We start from the raw sequence: 17,577 nt of genomic DNA on the forward strand, positions 1-17,577 counted from the left end.
TATAATGCAGTGTATTGCGTTTTAATTTAGTTGATTAAATATTAACATTTTAATAAACTGAATTGTAAAATAAAATTTAGTCTAATAAATTCTAAATAAAATAATTACATTATTATATAACAATTATAAATGTTTTATGTTTATTTGAAAAACATATTTTTAATAATGTTAATATTTTATGTACCGTTAAATATTCAGATAGCATAAAATAGACACATACTATTTTCTTGTCTTTAGTTATCAACGTACAAAACATTATCTTAATTTATGATTGTAAAGTACATAACAATCTTATCAAGGATATATAACAAAGCAGGTTCAAATCAAAATTCTTCAGTCATATAAAAGAGTACTGTTTGTAACATTTAAATGATTTAGTTCAATTATGTGTATCTTATTTATTTATCGCAATCCTAATGCTAATTCTGAATCCTATCGATTAATTGTGGCCACAAACCGTGATGAATTTCTTAAACGTCCAGCATTGCCTGCTCATTATTGGAAAAATCACCCAGAATGTTTAGGAGGTATGCTAAAAGTATATTTAGAAGTACTTAATTGTTTGAGTAAATATAATATCAACTGTTGCTCAATTAAATGAACGTGTTCAATTCTTTTATATCCTAATTTTAAAAAATTATTATATTTTAATACATTGATTTATTACAATTATATGTGCATTCTGCTTTTATTGAAATTACTGATGCATCTAAAATTTAAACTAAAATTATAATTTATCAGGTACTGATATGGAACCTGGAAAAGAAGGAGGAACTTGGTTAGCATTATCTATGACAGGAAAAGCTGGTGTTATTTTAAATTTATCTAACGAGGAAAGTTTAACAAATAATCCTAAACAGGGACGAGGAGCTTTAATACCTAATTTTGTTACTTCAAATGATTCTGCAAGCTCATATTTAGATAAATTGTACAACGAAAATAAGAATGGTTCACTGTATAATCCATTTCTTTTAATTTTAATTAATTTATAGTACGTAAATAAATTTTAAAGTTTTTGTATATAATTAACAAACATGCTATTATTAGAATATATACTCTTAAATATTATAATCTTTTAAATTAATAAAACACCGTTTATTTGTTTAGCAATGCAAATGTTCACTGTCTCAGTAGTTCTATTAATTCAATAGGACCTTCTCTAGCAGAAGATAGTATTCTAGGGTTTAGTAACAGTGGCCTTGGTGTTCCTTATAAGAAAGTTGAAGTAGGAAAAGAAAAATTTAAAAGTATTGTTAACAATGCTAATGTGTCAAAACAAACACATTTGATTGAGGGTCTTTTAAAATTTTTGAAATCAAAAGAAAAGTATACATCATTTAATCAATTATGAGTTTTATACTCTTAAGGCATGTTACACAATATCTTGAATATTTACAGGCATTTACCTGATCCAGAGTTGCAAAAACGACATTTATCACGATATAAAGAACTAAGTTCAATTTTTGTGTCTGCTGGTGAATATTCAACTCGAACTCATTCTATATTACTAGTTAATGGAAAAAATGAAGTAACATTTGTTGAAGAAACACTTATGCCAGACTTAACATGGAAGCGCCAAATATTCAATAACAATTTAATGTGAAAAAATAAATAGAAGTATTAAAATACTAAACATATATATATATATAATTTAATTTTAAATTGATTGTATTAATGGTTTAAAGAGTCAAGTAATATTATGTGTAGTATTTGAAATATTATATATAAAAATAATAAAAAAAATACAGTATTACAAAATGTAATTTTTTGTAATTAGATTGCGGATATTTGCACATATATAACACACATTTAATATATATTTTACACACTTTAATGTGTCATAAATGTAAAAATATTCACGACTAATCTACAATTTATTGAGATTCCTTTTAATTCGTTATGAATAAATAATAAAGTTCATTATAAATCATTTTCTTCTGCAAGATCATCACTTGAATTATCACTCTCTAAGATATCTGATGACACATCAGCTGCAATTGCATCATCAATAATATCAGAACTTGGTAAAGTAGTTTCTTCTGATGATGCAGTCTAAAAATTTAGGTAATAATACAAAAAGTAATAAAATACAGTACGTAAAAACATTCCGAGTCAATTTTTATGAAGTTAATTTACAAACCTGTGAGAGAATTTCACGACCTTCTAAATTTTTATTAACAAGGTTCCCCATCCAAAAAGCAGCAGGACTGTTATTAAGAACTAACATTCCTTTAACACTGTAAATTAACTTCTCCAATATAGATTTAGCTGCTGGGATATACTTTGTTAATGTAAGATCCTTCTTTTCTGCGCTATCACAACATATTGTGTGCAAATAACGTGTACCTCCTAAAATATAAATAAGTTTATAGTTAATATATACTATTTATACTTATATTAGCAGTGCTAATGCATTTTACATATTAATTATATTATATAAACTAAAATTTTTACCTTGCATCATTTTCAATATTTTAGTAACATCTTCAGTTTGATATTTTAAATTATATTCAAGAACTGGCATTCCAAGATTTAGAAAAGATTTCAATAAAATGGGCATATGTTTTAAAAAAATTAATACATTATTTTTTGTAGTTAAAGTTTTACATATCTGAACCAATTTTTGAACACTTGTTGCAACTTCATACCATAATTTTATTCTTTCAGGATCACTAATAAAATATTAATTATTTAAAATATCTATTAAATATAAATCAGTCTAATTATTGTAAAATATATATACCTATCAGCTAATGGAAGTGCTATTTTTATACCATTAATCAAACCATCGAATATCTTTTTAAGCAAAAAATGATAGTTATTCCTTGTTATTGAAGGTATTTTACTTAAAGAACTTTTAGGATTTTCCAAGTTTGTAGTTTCATTTGGTAACCATTCCAAAATTACAGTAACTGTCTGTAATGGTAATGGCTCATTATCAATCCAATTGTTTAATAATTCAATTACTGATGTTTTATATTGTTGACTAGCATGTTTTTCTTCTGGCCATTGAAGAGATAAAAATCCAAATGCTAATTTTGCTAAATATTTTATAAATACATAATTATGACTTGTTTAAAAACCATGTTGATATATACGTTTAACATTTAGTACATCATAAATAATATATAATATTACTTACCATATTTTTCTTTATTTTCTTTAGTATAAGATTCAGAATGTTTCATTAAAGATTTACACATATTAATTAACGTGGTAGATAGAGATATTTGTGTTGCAATATCAGATAAAGATTCAAAATACTTGCAAGCTTCTGTAACAAGTTCTTTGCAGGATCTTAATGTAGCATTACTTTCATTTACTTGACTTGCTAAAGTCCGTAAACCCTCTAAAGAAAAAAATGATTAGTGCACACAGACTTAAAAAATTATTATAAAAATATGTAATATACCTCTTAACAATACATTGTAAGTGACACTCTCAAATCCTTTCCAATTAAAAATCTTTGTTAACAAACATAACAGTAATCTAGCAGCTTCTCTATATTGACTGTTATTGTCTTCTCTTAAAGTATCCACAATATCTCGCAATTTTTTACAAACTTTAGGCAATAATTCAATTAAATCTGTTATAAACTTTTCATTAGCATCATATCCAAAAACTCCTAACAATTCTTTAACGATGAAACATATTTGTTTCACAGATATATAACAATTTGTAGATTGTGATTTATGCATTTCCATTCTTACATCTAATAAATGTACTATCTATAAAAAATTATTTTTAATTACACGAATGTACATGAATATAAACTATGCTATAATGTTTGTACTTTAATACACTTTACATTAGACTTAATTATGTTATAATTATTTTCGAATGAAAATCTATCAAGGTACATATAACTATATATTGAAATGAGTTAAGTACAAAATAAAATAATAATGTCAATACACGTGCATACCGAGGCATCTAATTTTCTGAAATATGCTGGATTTTTAGCACATATTGTAGACCCATATTCCCAGTTATCAGTTTCATTAAAACTGACAGATTTTTCCTTGGATTCCTTTTTTCCTTTTTTACCCTTTCTGCCTATCTTTTTCTCAATTCTTACAAATTGTGGTGTTGGAAAATAGTGAAAATAACTTGGAGGTGGTTGATACTTTGTATCACATAGAGTAAACATCATTCTTAATTCATTTTGTAAATCAATAAGATTATTTAATCTTTGTAACACCTGTTTTCTTAATAAAGGATCTTTTTGTGTAACAAAACCATTAATTATTTCTCGAAACCTAGAAGTTAGATTTTATTACTTTTCCTATTTTAATCATCATTGCATTTTAATTTATTCGTTCGACTTTTAACTTACCAGTTAATGCAGCATATTACTAAATCCATTATATGGTTTTCTGCGATATCAAAATGTTCTGGCATTAATATTGCACATCCTAAAAGAGAATCTATGGCTTCTAAATTTCCATTTTCACTCAGTCTTATACAGCAAGTCCTGAGAAGTTTAAACAAAATTGGTACAATTGCGCCATACTTTTTATCTTCAAAAGTTAGAACACAATTTTGTGGTTCATCTTCTACATTGTTCAAGCCAAATTTAGGTACCAATTCTCCTCTAAACATAGCATAAAAAGGTACAATAAAAATCTTAAATTAAAATAAAAAATATATATTTAAATCACATACCTGTAATTTGTTTTATCAATCATATTTACATTAATAAATTCTTCTTCAACATAATTTGTAAGGCTTTTTATAAATTGTATATCAACATTTTCAGTTTCGGAAATAATACATGTTAATTGATCATAAAATAGCGCATTCGATCTTGGACAAGTCTTTACATTTTTTAATACTGTTTCTATAAAACAAAAAAAGACCTTGTTTTGTAATATATTTAAAATACTAAAACCTTGTTAATAACTTTAATATATATTTCATAAATGCTCCACAATGCATACTAAATAAATTATAAGCTGCATCAGATGTTTCTGCTTTCAGCATCAAGTGTTTTATTGCCATAACCGATGCTAAAACACCTTTACATTTTATTCTGAAATATCAAAAAAGAAAAGAAACGTAAGTAGTTTTACTTGAAAAAAAGGCACATTCAATACTTATAATTATTTCTAAAAAATGCTTAATTAATACATACAATGGTTTAAAGTTAGACAACTGCTTTTGAAGTAATATGAATAAGTCATCACGTAAAGAATCAGCAATAGAACTGGAATTTGAACACAAATACTGCAATAAATCATTTAATGTGCCAACTTCTTCTAAGGCTAAGTTATCCATTTTTTCAAGTAGAATGCGAAGGTGATTACAATGCAGTGTTAAACATTGTCTTTCTTCTTCTTTTGTTACCATTTTACAAAGGACTGCTAGAGCATTTTTAACTGTTTGATCATTATCACCCATAAGAAATATAAGTTTTTCTAGAATCTCACGTTGCTTAAATACATTTTCTTTATGACACATAAATTGTAAACGTAACCAGTCAATAGCAAAGTCAATATATACACGTTCATCTGTTTTTAATAAATTACTTGATATTTGCAATGCTGATGACTGTAATTCTTGCACGACCTAAATCAAAATACTTTCATTAAATTAAATAAATGATGATTTAATATCTTACAGTACATTTAGAGTTTACATTATTTTATACCTGTTTATAATCATTGTATAATGAAGTTAATAAACTCGTTCTATAAAATCCAGAGCGTATATACTGTTTAAACATAGTTTCAATAATTCTTTTCTTTGACTCTGTTGTTGAAAATATAAGTAGTAAAAGAATGATGTCTAATGGTTTTGGATCTTTAGTAATATCTTTTATAACTGTTATAGTTGCATTTACTATATTTTTTGATGTTAACATACTCATCTTTAGAATATTAACTATATTTAGTTGATTTTTATAACACTCTTCAACTTTTTCTCCAACAAGAGGTTGCATATCGATATTTCGTAATATTTTTAACGTTTTTCCAAAAACTTCTGTATCAGCACAATCTTCTAACACAAAGCTACAAAAAAATTAATATAAATCAATAAATTAGAAATATATATATTTATACAATACTTTCAACAACAAAACATACCTTACAATAGCTGATATTGCGTTTAAATTTACATTTGTTTTTAATAAATTGAGTATTTTTTCTTTGTATTCAATTAAATATTCTTTTCCAAGATTTAAATTACTCATACAATTTAATATTAAATTTATTAATTCGGAATTCTCTTCTAGAACTTTATTCAAAATGTCAGCAATAGTTTGATGCTGTTTATCAGTTATGATATCAGGTAAAAACAGCAGTAATTCACTTTGAAACCATACAGGACATGATTCTAGAAGTTGTTCTAAGCTACTGGTTAAGACATCAGAATTAGTTACAACATCCAAAAATCGAAATTGTTGCAACAGTGAAAGAGTCCAAGGCACTGATTCAATGGAATCACTGAAAATTTATATTAAATGTATGCAAGATAAACAGTATAAGATTATAGATTATTTTATATTATGAAGTAATATAACTGTGAAACATACGCTATGAGCACAGATTCGTTAAGTTTAGATAATAGACTACTGTATATCTCTGGATGCAATTCTGGAATTTGTAATAAGATTTTTATAAGAGATGAACCATGCAAAACATTTGATACTTCATCATTAACAAATAGTTCCATGTCAGCTAGTGCATTTTCAAGATTTTGTTCATTTTCAAAATATTTTTCCATCAGAGTAATTAACTTCTTTTTTTCATATTTTTTTGAATCTAATAATTTTTTCATATTTTTTTGAACTGTTATAATATTTTTACCTATGAGAATTTAATATGAATTGTTATTAATTGAATATATTTCCAGACATAAGTTTTGTGTAAATATTAGATATAATTTACAAATACTTACAAAGCAAATGTGGAGCAACTGAATTTAATTTAATACCTGATTCAGATAAAAATGCAATAAATTCACATTTTGTAACAGAATCTTTATTGATATTCTCTACTGTTGCTAATAAATTCTTTGAATTATCCTTACAGCCAATATTTTCATGTTCATTTTGTGTAACATTAGTATCATTACGTCTTTTCTTTAATACTGTAGATTCTGCCAAAGGATGACCTAAATCATCATCACTTTCACAATTTAATGCACTGAAACTAAACGACTTGCGTTTTCGTGATACTATATTTTCTTTTGATAGTTTACTCTTTTTTGTATTTGTAGATGCTGCATCTTTGTTTGAGAATAAATCTTCATCTGATGACTTGCTTTCGCCTATAAATACATATTTTACTTAATAATTTATTTTGACTTCAGAATTTAAATACACTTGTTAACTTACTTTGAGTTGACAATGTTTTTTCAGCTAATAATAAACTTTTAGTTTTTGCAGGTTTTTGAGTTAATGATTTAGTATTAGAAGCGTTACTTTGTGACGATACTTGGCTTCCTATTAAGTTCTTGTGCAAGCTACCTTTGAATTTTAACTTTCTCTTATCCATAGCTTATATTTATAATATTAACTAATTCAACTGATTCTAATTCATATATAATCGTATATATAGTTTTCGCGCGGAAACACGCGGAAATAAGATGACCTATACATATACATATACATGTACCTATGTTCAACAAGAGATTATACTTGCGCATCTCGGCTAACTTCAGTGGAAACTGATGCGCAAGACATTTGTACTGTCGTATGTACAAGGTGAACAAAAATAAGAAAAAGATTCTTGCTTACTCTTGATTGTAAAATGATTTTTAGCAAATATATATTCAGTGATTTTTTATTTTGTATAATTCTACGGTTTATATATAGACCTGAAATAAGAAGACCAAAAAGCTATCTTTTGACACTTGAGCTGTTCGTCCAATTCCTCGACCAATGTAAACGTGATCTTGTGGACTAACTTAAACTAACTTGTTCTGTTCTCTGCACTTTATAATCTATGATAATGCACATGCGCTCTTACAACGTTGTGACGCAAGCGTATACTCAGCGAGCATAAAGTTTTACAATTTCTAATTCTTGTTGACCTTAGTGTGTTTTATACATTAGACAAAATACTTCCTTTTCTATCGTCATATATTTAATGAATACATTAGAAAGTAGAGTATAATATTCTTTTTATTTTGCACATTTATCGCAACACTGTTGGTCCTGATCGTCCATTTATTTGCTCCCATCGTGTATATAACCATACAGCAGGATCAAGCTATAGAGGAGCATCACAGTCGTGATCAGGAATCTCCCTAGGATACCAAGTTGCAGAATGAAGTAAATTCTTTTCAAAAATGGATATAAGATGCACTACATTTTCTATTAACAAGTTAATATTATATATTAGTACTTTAAATAATGAACCACTATGTGATTTAAATGATTTATATTATTGAATATTATTTAAAAACAGAATTAAAATGCCCAGAAGAAAGGAAAATCCGTCATCTAGTAAGATTACTTTCTCATGGAAGGAAGTTAAATGAAAATGCCATCTACAGGAAGAAACTTTTCGGGTAGCCGTATTATTCTATGTTCAAGTAAGGCTTTAACAGTGTATGAGGTTTTCTAAAATGCTGTTATTCATTGGTTGTATGTATGAATTTCATAGTGTTCGCAGGTTACAATAAATCAGACAATTTTTCAATTAAAGTTGAATTAAGATTGGAATTGTAGTGTAGTGCGCAAGGACCATTAATCGTAAGATACAGAATCGAGAACTATTTAATGGATCCGACTATCGGTTGGTATCAACCGGAGCAGTTCGGCCCCGCTAAGGATTTGTGGTTACACATTTGGGAAGCTGAGAAAGGCCTGGATATCTTAACGCTGAAAAACGATTCGTCTTCAAATGTTATGGGTGTGAAACTTCAACAGGACTTCTTATCTTTGGATTCTCTTAATTCTCGTACAGCAGACCGTATGCAACATAATACTTGTAATAGCTATTATAATCCGTCACGTAGGAAAGGTGATAATCGTGCTAGTACTTACGGCATGAACTATAATTACTATGCCTTAGTCGGCGAATACGGCGGTTGTCCGTGGAGGGTACCCAATAAACATTATTCGAAAGGGGTTATTGGGTAAGTATTTTTATCAAATGTTGTTTTATTATTTGTATTAGAAAAATTACGTTATTAAGCTTTACATGGTTTATCCATATGGGCATGATTAAGGTTATGTAGCTTGCACGCTCGTTTACAAATAGGGTATAACAAGGTCCCTTTATAATTAGAAATGTCGTAAAGAATGTATCTTTTTTTTTCTTTTTTTTTTATAAACGATTTCAATTTGTTAAGTACAATATTTTTAAATAATTAATTTTTCTAACCATTTTTGCGAATTATATCGTTACAATTTTAATATAAAGGTTTTGTAAACACACGTGGATGTTTATATAACATGATTATTTATGTTTGGCTTTATAATATTTCCTGTTGTTCAGTAATGAAATGTAACGTTGCGGTAATAGTACAACCGTACATCGCTTTATCCTATATAATTATTAATAATCATGAAATGATTAATCCAGGTAATGATTTTACAATTAAGAAATATTATTAATTATAAACTATACACAAATTTTTTATTTTTTACAAATTTTAATATTTATATATTATGTTTTATTTTGTTTGTAATCATCAGTATATCTATTGAACAAATTTATGATCTACAAATTAATTATTTTTTTTTCAAATCAAAGAATAAAACATTTTGTTTCAAAATATTTGGAAAATTTTGTTTAGTGTAATATTTTGCATATTTAAATAATTTATTCTTATTTTTTAAGTTACATTATTTTAAAATTTTATTAGTACAAATGATACATAAATCCAATATATATTTTAAGATAAAAAAATATGAGTTTCTAATCAAGTAATTATTTTTACAATATAATACATATAACTTGTTGAAGAGTAAATATTTTTTTAATTCTTTTTTTTTTGTGAAACTGCATGATTATAAATAAACATTACTTATTGTTTGTACTGAAATTGTTGAATTTCAGTACACTTATTATTTAATTTTTTAAATATATAAAATAGTTTATGAACTAAATTATAAATGTGTTTAATTTTGGTAATGTTTTAAAATCCTCTTTAGGCTTTTGTTATAAATAATGCTAATATTAATTTTTATATTATGTTATACTGCAGTATCTGTATAGTAATTTATTATAAAAGGCTGGACAGGACCAGAAAGTTGATCAGAATATTACTAAAACTAAATACATTTGCACTTTAGTTTATAAACAACTTTCTGTGTTTAAAAAATTAGATAATAAGTATATTAAGATTTATTAAATAGGTATAATATTCATTGTAGTATAAAATTTATTATAAAACTGAAATTATAATGTAAAAAAGAAAAAATATATTTCTTAGTTATTATTTTCATAAATTTTTTAATTATGTATTACCATGAATATTTTAATTCGATGCTTTTTAAGAACTTATTTTTTATAATGAAATATAATTTCTATAAGAAGTAATAGTAATAATGAATGATTTATGTATCTGAAACAATTAAAGTAGATGTACTTTTTGATAATACATAATATATACATTTACATATTTTTAATAATATATTGTTTATGAAATTTAGATTACACGAAGAAATTGAAGATTTTTTTGCTTATATGTGTCCCTCTAATGAGGAGCATAGCTTACGAATACGTGTTGTCAAAAGGATAGAACAAGTAATATATGATCTCTGGCCAGATTCTAAGGTTGAAGTATTTGGCAGCTTTCGCACTGGTTTATATTTACCTACAAGGTACGTATCAATGTACATATTTAAAACAGATTGTATTTAGTTATGTGTTTGTGCTGAAATATATGTATATTAAATCAGTTTTACTGTTTTCTGTATTCATAAATGATTTTTTTTATACATAATAATAAATTTATGAAAATATATTTAATTCCAAATATTTTATCATATTGGAGTAATCCTAACTATTCTTGTAAAACACTAATATTAACACAGTTAATACTTTATGCTAATTACAAAACTTTTTGGATGCTTAAGATTATTTCTTTTTGCAGTGATATAGATTTAGTAGTAATAGGAATGTGGACAAATCTTCCATTACGCACTTTGGAACGTGCTTTATTGGATCAGAATATTGCTGAACCTTCCTCTATTAAAGTTCTAGATAAAGCTAGTGTTCCAATTGTCAAGTTAACTGATAAAGAAACTGAGATTAAAGTAGATATCAGTTTTAATATGAGTAATGGTGTTAAATCTGCAGAATTGATTAATTCTTTTAAAAAACGATATCCAGTATTGGAGAAATTAGTTATGGTATTAAAGCAATTCTTGTTACAAAGAGACCTGAATGAAGTGTTTACTGGTGGAATTTCCTCATACAGTTTAATACTTATGACTATCAGTTTTTTACAGGTAAGGCATTAATAACATATCTTAAACATTTCATACTTAAATAAATGAAACATTGTAATATTAACAGTCTGTGCTCTATGAGATTATCAGTATTGTTATTTGTAAGAGATAACTCATATCATTACAAATACACAACTAATCTTTTTATCATTTAGTCTAATTATTATTTCAGTTACATCCCAGGCAAAATGCTTATTGCTCAAATGCTAATCTCGGGGTGCTATTAATAGAATTTTTGGAACTATACGGTAGGAAATTTAATTATGTTAAAACAGGAATTCGAGTAAAAGATGGTGGTACTTACATATCAAAAGAAGAGGTAAAGAAATTGTACATTTAATAAAATACCATATGCTAATTCATTTAATCACTTGAATGTCATCAAAGGAATTTTATTATTTATAAATTTGAAAAAAGAATAATAATGATCTGAACTTTTATCAAACAAATCTACAAATTTCTAATGTAATATATATTATTACATATAATGTAAGATACATATTATCTTTTGCATATTATTGCATTATTTAAGTAAAAAATTTAATTAAATACCTGGATTAATTACAATTTAATTAATCAAAATATATAATCATCTTTAGAATAAGAAAAAAGTAGTAAGTAAAAATAAATATTTGAATTTAAAAAATAAGGATAAATTAGTGAGCATACGAATATGTTTCATGTGTAAATAGTTGAACAAAAATTTATCATTGTAATATGTTCACATAAAAATATACCGATTTATGTATTAATCTGAGTTGTGTGTTTTACATGATTCGTAGGTTCAACGAGATATGATAGATGGTCATCGACCCTCTTTATTGTGCATAGAAGATCCACTTACACCTGGAAATGATATTGGTCGTAGTAGTTATGGTGCTTTGTATGTAAAAGATGCGTTTGATTGGGCTTATTATGTTTTATCACAGGCTGTTAGTCCTTTAAATATTTTAGTTAACGATGCAAATAAAGTAAGGTAAGATTATTTATACATCTGAACTTTGTTGATATGTGTTATGACTTGATCAAACGTTTTCTAAAATTGTATGATGTACAGTATATTAGGAAGAATAATTCGCGTGACAGATGAAGTAATAGAATACCGTAAATGGATCAAAGAAACATTCCCGCTATCCTTGAGTGAGGTAGATTCATTATCAAGTTCAACTGGATCAGATGCATCAACGCTGTCTGCTCCAGCTAGTGATACGGTATAAAAATATAATTTATTTTAATGTGAAAAGAATGATTACGTATTAACAATATTTTTATCTATATTTAACATACAACTTTACTATTATTAGGATTCCGAATGTAGTCGTGGAAACTCTCCTAATACCGGTGGAAAAGGAGAAGATAGGAATAAAGAAAGACATGTATATAATAATCAACATACTCATCATCATTCACAATGGAAAAAACCATTCAAAGGAACTGCTCATGGTATGAATATTCTGTTTTTATAAGTGCCCCATATCTCCCTTTTAATTTTAATAAAACTATATACAGTAATATGAACCTTGCTTTTTTCAACGTATTTAAAAAGTATATTCTTTATTTATTATAGGCAACCACCACCACAATTCCAGAGGAAATTATCATCATCGTGGAATAAACAATAACATAAGTGGACAAAGTAAGGCAAAACATTCTCTTCATAGTAATGGAAGTAATAATAATAGCCACAGTCCAAGTTCAAGGTCACAAACCGTCAAACGAAAAAAACAGTGTATTACACCTCGTGGTACAGGAGATTGTGTACGGTGATGAAACGTGCAAAATAACACTGGACTTTGTTTGTCACTTAAGTAGAGAGCTCAATATCATAATCGTGTGGTGAAAAGACATTGATTAACTTTCATCATACAACTAAATTATCCTTTCCATTTTAGTGTACAGAGGGGCTCAGTGTCTATAATGATGTGGAGTTGATAAACTCTGTGTCTCTTATATCTTATATGAACAAGAAAGTGGCCCCCAGTGTAATTAAGTTCTTCATTTCATCAAAAACATTTTATTCTGTACGATAATTTAAATACCAAAGACGTACAGAACTGTAACATAGATTGATTTATAGTTTTACTTTTTTTCGTATTCTTGCACATATTACAAGTAACACTGAGAAAATATGTAATATTTTACTAATTATTATTTACGAGGTTACAAGCTTATTGCAACTTTTAAATAGCAATTGTGTTCATAATCACGATAAACTCATTGTAATACATTTATATAATATGGATGATATATACAAAAGATTATTTACAGTACAGTTTTCTTAAAGATTTCACGAAGCTATAAAACAAGCTCTAACAATGATGATAAAGACTTAGTTTTCTATATGGAATTATATTCTTATAACAAAAGGGGTGGCAGACAAATTGGTGATATTGGAACTTACCTATTGTAAATATTGTAATATACATTATCGAACATAGAAAAAATAAGTTTAAGAGTTACCTACTAAATTTTTTTTTATTTTGTACGTACCTAAAATAATATTATAATTTTATCATTTGAAATCATGGATGTGTCCATGATTATGTGAGAATTATCTATTTTTTCTGTAATATGTAAGTCCAGTACTGTTGTGAAAATGTTTTGGTATATTTTTCGGATTTTAATAAAGCTATAAGTTCGTGTGCTGATGATCAAGAAATTTTGAATAAAAATATTTTTGAAAATACTAACTCATTGATGAAAAAAATAATACATTTTAGATTTTTACACCGTGTTCTTTCAAGTTGTAATTGTGCGTAATACTTTACTTTTTATACAGAATTGCTGATTTCGTGACACTAGTTTGTAATTTTTAGTCTCCCCCGAACAATAATACAATTATTTTTATATTACAAAAAATAATAGTAAGCATATACATCATGATAGAACGTCACATGGATTCAATGCACGAATCAGATATTGCATTTAAACATATTCTGTATTAAATATTTAGTAAACTGAGCAACATTTCAAAACTTTTGTATATGACAATACGCGAAAGGCCTTTATATTATTGAAGACTCTAAATATTATATTTGTGAAATTATCTTATATTTAATTTATTATTAAAAATTACATTCCGTTTTTCAGTGTAAAATTTTATTTCTAAAATTGAAAAAAAGAGAGACGACTGCGTTTATTATAGCAAGCGTTTACCGATTAAGAATCTTTTTCTGGATTGCATTTTGTGTTAATACAAGTTGTAATATAGTTCAAACGGTGTCTCCTATTAAATTCGAATGAAAAAAAAGCAAAAAACAGATAGTATTCACTTTCCTTCAAACTTTATAACAGATGTGCAGTGTTCTATATACTACTCAATGAAACGTTGTTCATCGATAATATTTATAAGCTCTGGCAGTTAATAATGTTTAAAGGTTATAACCGAAAGCTTCAAACAATATTAACTGTAACAAAACCGAGCCGTGAAAGCCTCAAAATTCTCATTATAAGCTGTGATTTGATTTGTAATTAGAATGTCAATTGCTTGTTAAACATACATATACGTATGTATATATGTATATATGATGTGTGTACGTATGTGAACAGTAAAAACATGAATCTTAAATTCTTGAAGCTATGTAATTATTATTACTATTGTTGTTGTTATTATAGCTAACTAGTCTATGAAAACTATTGCAGATTTTTTAATCGGGGATCAAATTTTCATAAAATTGTATTATTAATAACTTATGATTTATGTTTGTCTATCTTCAGAAATTATTAAAAAATGTGTAAGTATTAAAACTTTAATAAACAGTAATAACAGCTTTCTTTCTGCCGTTTTGATTGTTTTCTTTCTAACATTAAGTACTTATATATTATTTTTTCTGACCTTATTTTTGAAATAATAAATATAAACATTATTGAAATATGTTAAAATTTGGAACATTTGTAAAATTGAAAATATTCCTAGTTTTTAGTAAACGAATAAATAATTGTTGAAACGAAAAAATATAATAAATTTGAGATATCTAACAAAATTTATATTTTCCAATAAAGTTACAAACATTTACATTCATAAATGCATATTAATATGTGTAATAATATAGTAAGTTAAATTTTAATAGATAAAAATTGATGAATGCTTTATATTTAGTGCAAACTGTCTACAACTTTTTCAAACGTTCATGACAAATGAAATGCATATATATTTCTGAATTATTTATAGGAAGTTATGCTTTAAAGTATGTTTATTTTAGTAGGAATAATTTATTAAAATTTTGTTGTCCTAAGCGTATACAGAACATTTTTATTAACTGTTACTGTACAACAAATTGTATTTTATACTATATTTTTACATATAAATTATTTTATTTTTTAGCACTAATTCCAGTAATAGGATTCACCTCAAGTATTTGCATACGCTCCAGTTGTGCAAGTCTGCTTTCTTCACTAAATGAATCTGGCATTGGTGGGTATACTGCAGAATTTAATTAAATTATGCATTTAATTAAATGAATATTTAACAACTTAAGCTAATTTTATATACAATCATAATGCATATTACATGCATACAATAACATATTTATTAACAATAATATGCAAACATTATGATTGACATTTTGTTTTTAACTTGATTATATAGTATAGTTAACCAATTATTAGCACAAATAGTCAATAGAATATTATTTTATTTAATTCCTGATTTAAATAAGTTATTTTTAATTTCAAATTATTAATTATAAAATTATTAATTATAAACTATAAATCATAATTTAATATATTTTTTAAATATATGTTATAACTATATTTCGATATATATGATTTATCTTACCAAAAGCTTTAAAGAAGTAGAATAACCAAAGGCTCAATGTTACTCCCATTAATGCCACTGCTATATTTCCTTTCCAGTCGCCTGTTGGAGCTTGGAATTCACTGAATGTTTGGCGATAACTAGCACGATATAATGCCTTTTTCTCTTCTATTGATAACTTTTTCCAATCTCCCTTTTCTTTTTCTCGCAATGCCTATGTGAAGATTAATTTATTAAAAAATAATATTTGAAAATTACATTTTATTAATTAGGCTTGAAGATTTATAATCATACAAATTATTTTACCATGATATCTGGAGTATTTGGTTTGAAACGGATAGCAGGCATAGGAAAATCAGCTCGATCTAAGTAGCTAGCTTCTCCATTATATCCATGACCTACTACTTCTCGATTACCAATTTTGTCTGGGAATACATCACCTTGTATGGCCATTCCACGAATACACATAAATGGCACATTTTGTTGTAAACGTGAGAGAATTAATTTGTTAGCCATTGTGTACTGAAATAAAAAATTATTTAACTATATATGAAATTATGATATTTAACTTTTATAAATATACACATTATATAAAAAAATAAATATATAAAATTTCATAAAATTGCTTAAAATATATATACAATTAGTCCAAATTTTCACTGTCAAACTGATATGATGAGATGACAATATCTGATATGTTATAAATAAGTCATCACATTTCATTATTTGATACTTATCATAAAAAAAAGTAAACCGTGATTTAAAATTTTTCAATATAAAATATATAATCTTTCTACACACGAAATATTATTGGATAAAATATTATAATATTTTTACATATCTGTCCAGTTTGCGGTAATATAGAATTATAAATAAAAATATATAAAACACACATAATTATAATTTGAAACGTATTAAACTCATAAAAGGATATAATTCTTTTACATTACATACTGATTCTCTTGCTTCGCTGTTATCTAATACCCAGTTTCACGGAAATGACTTAAAAATTAACATCAAATATATTTTAGTTTATTAAAGATAATACGTTGTTACATGACAAAGTAATGTTATTAATAATTAACACATATAATTACTGACAAACTATCTAACAACGTAACAACTTACTTCTTTCATACACCCCGACGTAAGAAAAGGTAAAATGGCTACTATATAAGATTAGATCATGGGTCGGTATGCTTATGGCGTACACTGTACATATTTGTTATATGCTCTGTATATAGGTTCTGTCACGAGAGAATGTACTTCCTAAAAGACGACTTTTGATTCGTTCTGCACATGTCGACTCTGATTGGTTGGTAGTGCGCATGCGTTCTAAGGACATTTTTGACTGCAAGATTAGTATATCCAGTGATCTTTTATTTAGTATACTACTTTAAGTCAATTTCTT

General features: G+C 26.1%; 4 protein-coding genes across 5 annotated transcripts; 2 read left to right on the top strand and 2 right to left on the bottom strand.

Annotated features, from left to right (window-relative positions):
- The first annotated feature begins 64 nt into the window (after positions 1-64).
- On the top strand, positions 65-1,763 carry Tango2 (transport and golgi organization 2). The gene is made up of 4 exons (XM_003701770.3): positions 65-527; positions 742-991; positions 1,108-1,326; positions 1,399-1,763. The coding sequence occupies exons 1-4, from the start codon at positions 386-388 to the stop codon at positions 1,601-1,603; spliced, it is 816 nt and encodes a 271-aa protein (XP_003701818.1). The 5' UTR covers positions 65-385; the 3' UTR covers positions 1,604-1,763.
- Fancd2 lies at positions 1,337-7,809 on the bottom strand. Its single transcript, XM_003701791.3, has 16 exons — positions 7,340-7,809; positions 6,901-7,272; positions 6,536-6,809; positions 6,087-6,446; positions 5,651-6,011; positions 5,135-5,568; positions 4,941-5,032; positions 4,666-4,840; positions 4,337-4,594; positions 3,926-4,259; positions 3,413-3,728; positions 3,143-3,349; positions 2,744-3,041; positions 2,455-2,672; positions 2,141-2,349; positions 1,337-2,052 (listed from the first exon to the last, which is right to left on the bottom strand). Exons 1-16 carry the CDS (start codon positions 7,497-7,499, stop codon positions 1,921-1,923), a joined length of 4,200 nt encoding a protein of 1,399 aa, XP_003701839.3. The 5' UTR covers positions 7,500-7,809; the 3' UTR covers positions 1,337-1,920.
- A 382-nt stretch (positions 7,810-8,191) lies between these two features.
- LOC100877277 (terminal nucleotidyltransferase 4B) lies at positions 8,192-14,668 on the top strand. The gene is made up of 10 exons (XM_003701790.3): positions 8,192-8,330; positions 8,415-8,541; positions 8,613-9,087; positions 10,610-10,780; positions 11,053-11,410; positions 11,583-11,729; positions 12,193-12,386; positions 12,468-12,621; positions 12,715-12,853; positions 12,978-14,668. Exons 3-10 carry the CDS (start codon positions 8,729-8,731, stop codon positions 13,175-13,177), a joined length of 1,722 nt encoding a protein of 573 aa, XP_003701838.1. The 5' UTR covers positions 8,192-8,330; positions 8,415-8,541; positions 8,613-8,728; the 3' UTR covers positions 13,178-14,668.
- A 974-nt stretch (positions 14,669-15,642) lies between these two features.
- On the bottom strand, positions 15,643-17,450 carry LOC100877160 (Cytochrome c oxidase subunit 4-like). Of its 2 annotated transcripts, none has more exons than XM_003701789.3 (4): positions 17,295-17,450; positions 16,473-16,688; positions 16,188-16,380; positions 15,643-15,833 (listed from the first exon to the last, which is right to left on the bottom strand). In XM_003701789.3, exons 1-4 carry the CDS (start codon positions 17,301-17,303, stop codon positions 15,724-15,726), a joined length of 528 nt encoding a protein of 175 aa, XP_003701837.1. In that variant the 5' UTR covers positions 17,304-17,450; the 3' UTR covers positions 15,643-15,723. The 2 variants fall into 2 exon arrangements, with proteins under 2 accessions (XP_003701837.1, XP_012137255.1); XM_012281865.2 differs by lacking the exon at positions 17,295-17,450 and adding an exon at positions 17,121-17,174.
- Positions 17,451-17,577: the final 127 nt, after the last annotated feature.

Source organism: Megachile rotundata, chromosome 4, assembly GCF_050947335.1.
Source record: "Megachile rotundata isolate GNS110a chromosome 4, iyMegRotu1, whole genome shotgun sequence".
Classification (NCBI taxonomy): domain Eukaryota; kingdom Metazoa; phylum Arthropoda; class Insecta; order Hymenoptera; family Megachilidae; genus Megachile; species Megachile rotundata.

What these genes read in the sequence shown, in the direction of transcription:
- Fancd2 (XM_003701791.3), bottom strand. Translation starts at nt 7,499, where the DNA reads ATGGATAAGAGAAAGTTAAAATTCAAAGGTAGCTTGCACAAGAACTTA. An exon ending in TATACAATGATTATAAACAG is followed by an intron (nt 5,569 to 5,650) that starts GTATAAAATAAT and finishes ATTTTGATTTAG; the next exon opens with GTCGTGCAAGAATTACAGTC. An exon ending in TCAGAAAATTAGATGCCTCG is followed by an intron (nt 3,729 to 3,925) that starts GTATGCACGTGT and finishes AATTTTTTATAG; the next exon opens with ATAGTACATTTATTAGATGT.
- LOC100877160 (XM_003701789.3), bottom strand. An exon ending in CAAATACTCCAGATATCATG is followed by an intron (nt 16,381 to 16,472) that starts GTAAAATAATTT and finishes ATCTTCACATAG; the next exon opens with GCATTGCGAGAAAAAGAAAA. An exon ending in CTACTTCTTTAAAGCTTTTG is followed by an intron (nt 15,834 to 16,187) that starts GTAAGATAAATC and finishes TAAATTCTGCAG; the next exon opens with TATACCCACCAATGCCAGAT.
- Tango2 (XM_003701770.3), top strand. Translation starts at nt 386, where the DNA reads ATGTGTATCTTATTTATTTATCGCAATCCTAATGCTAATTCTGAATCC. An exon ending in TCACCCAGAATGTTTAGGAG is followed by an intron (nt 528 to 741) that starts GTATGCTAAAAG and finishes ATAATTTATCAG; the next exon opens with GTACTGATATGGAACCTGGA. An exon ending in TTTTTGAAATCAAAAGAAAA is followed by an intron (nt 1,327 to 1,398) that starts GTATACATCATT and finishes GAATATTTACAG; the next exon opens with GCATTTACCTGATCCAGAGT.
- LOC100877277 (XM_003701790.3), top strand. Translation starts at nt 8,729, where the DNA reads ATGGATCCGACTATCGGTTGGTATCAACCGGAGCAGTTCGGCCCCGCT. An exon ending in GGTTTATATTTACCTACAAG is followed by an intron (nt 10,781 to 11,052) that starts GTACGTATCAAT and finishes TTCTTTTTGCAG; the next exon opens with TGATATAGATTTAGTAGTAA. An exon ending in CTGCTCCAGCTAGTGATACG is followed by an intron (nt 12,622 to 12,714) that starts GTATAAAAATAT and finishes TACTATTATTAG; the next exon opens with GATTCCGAATGTAGTCGTGG.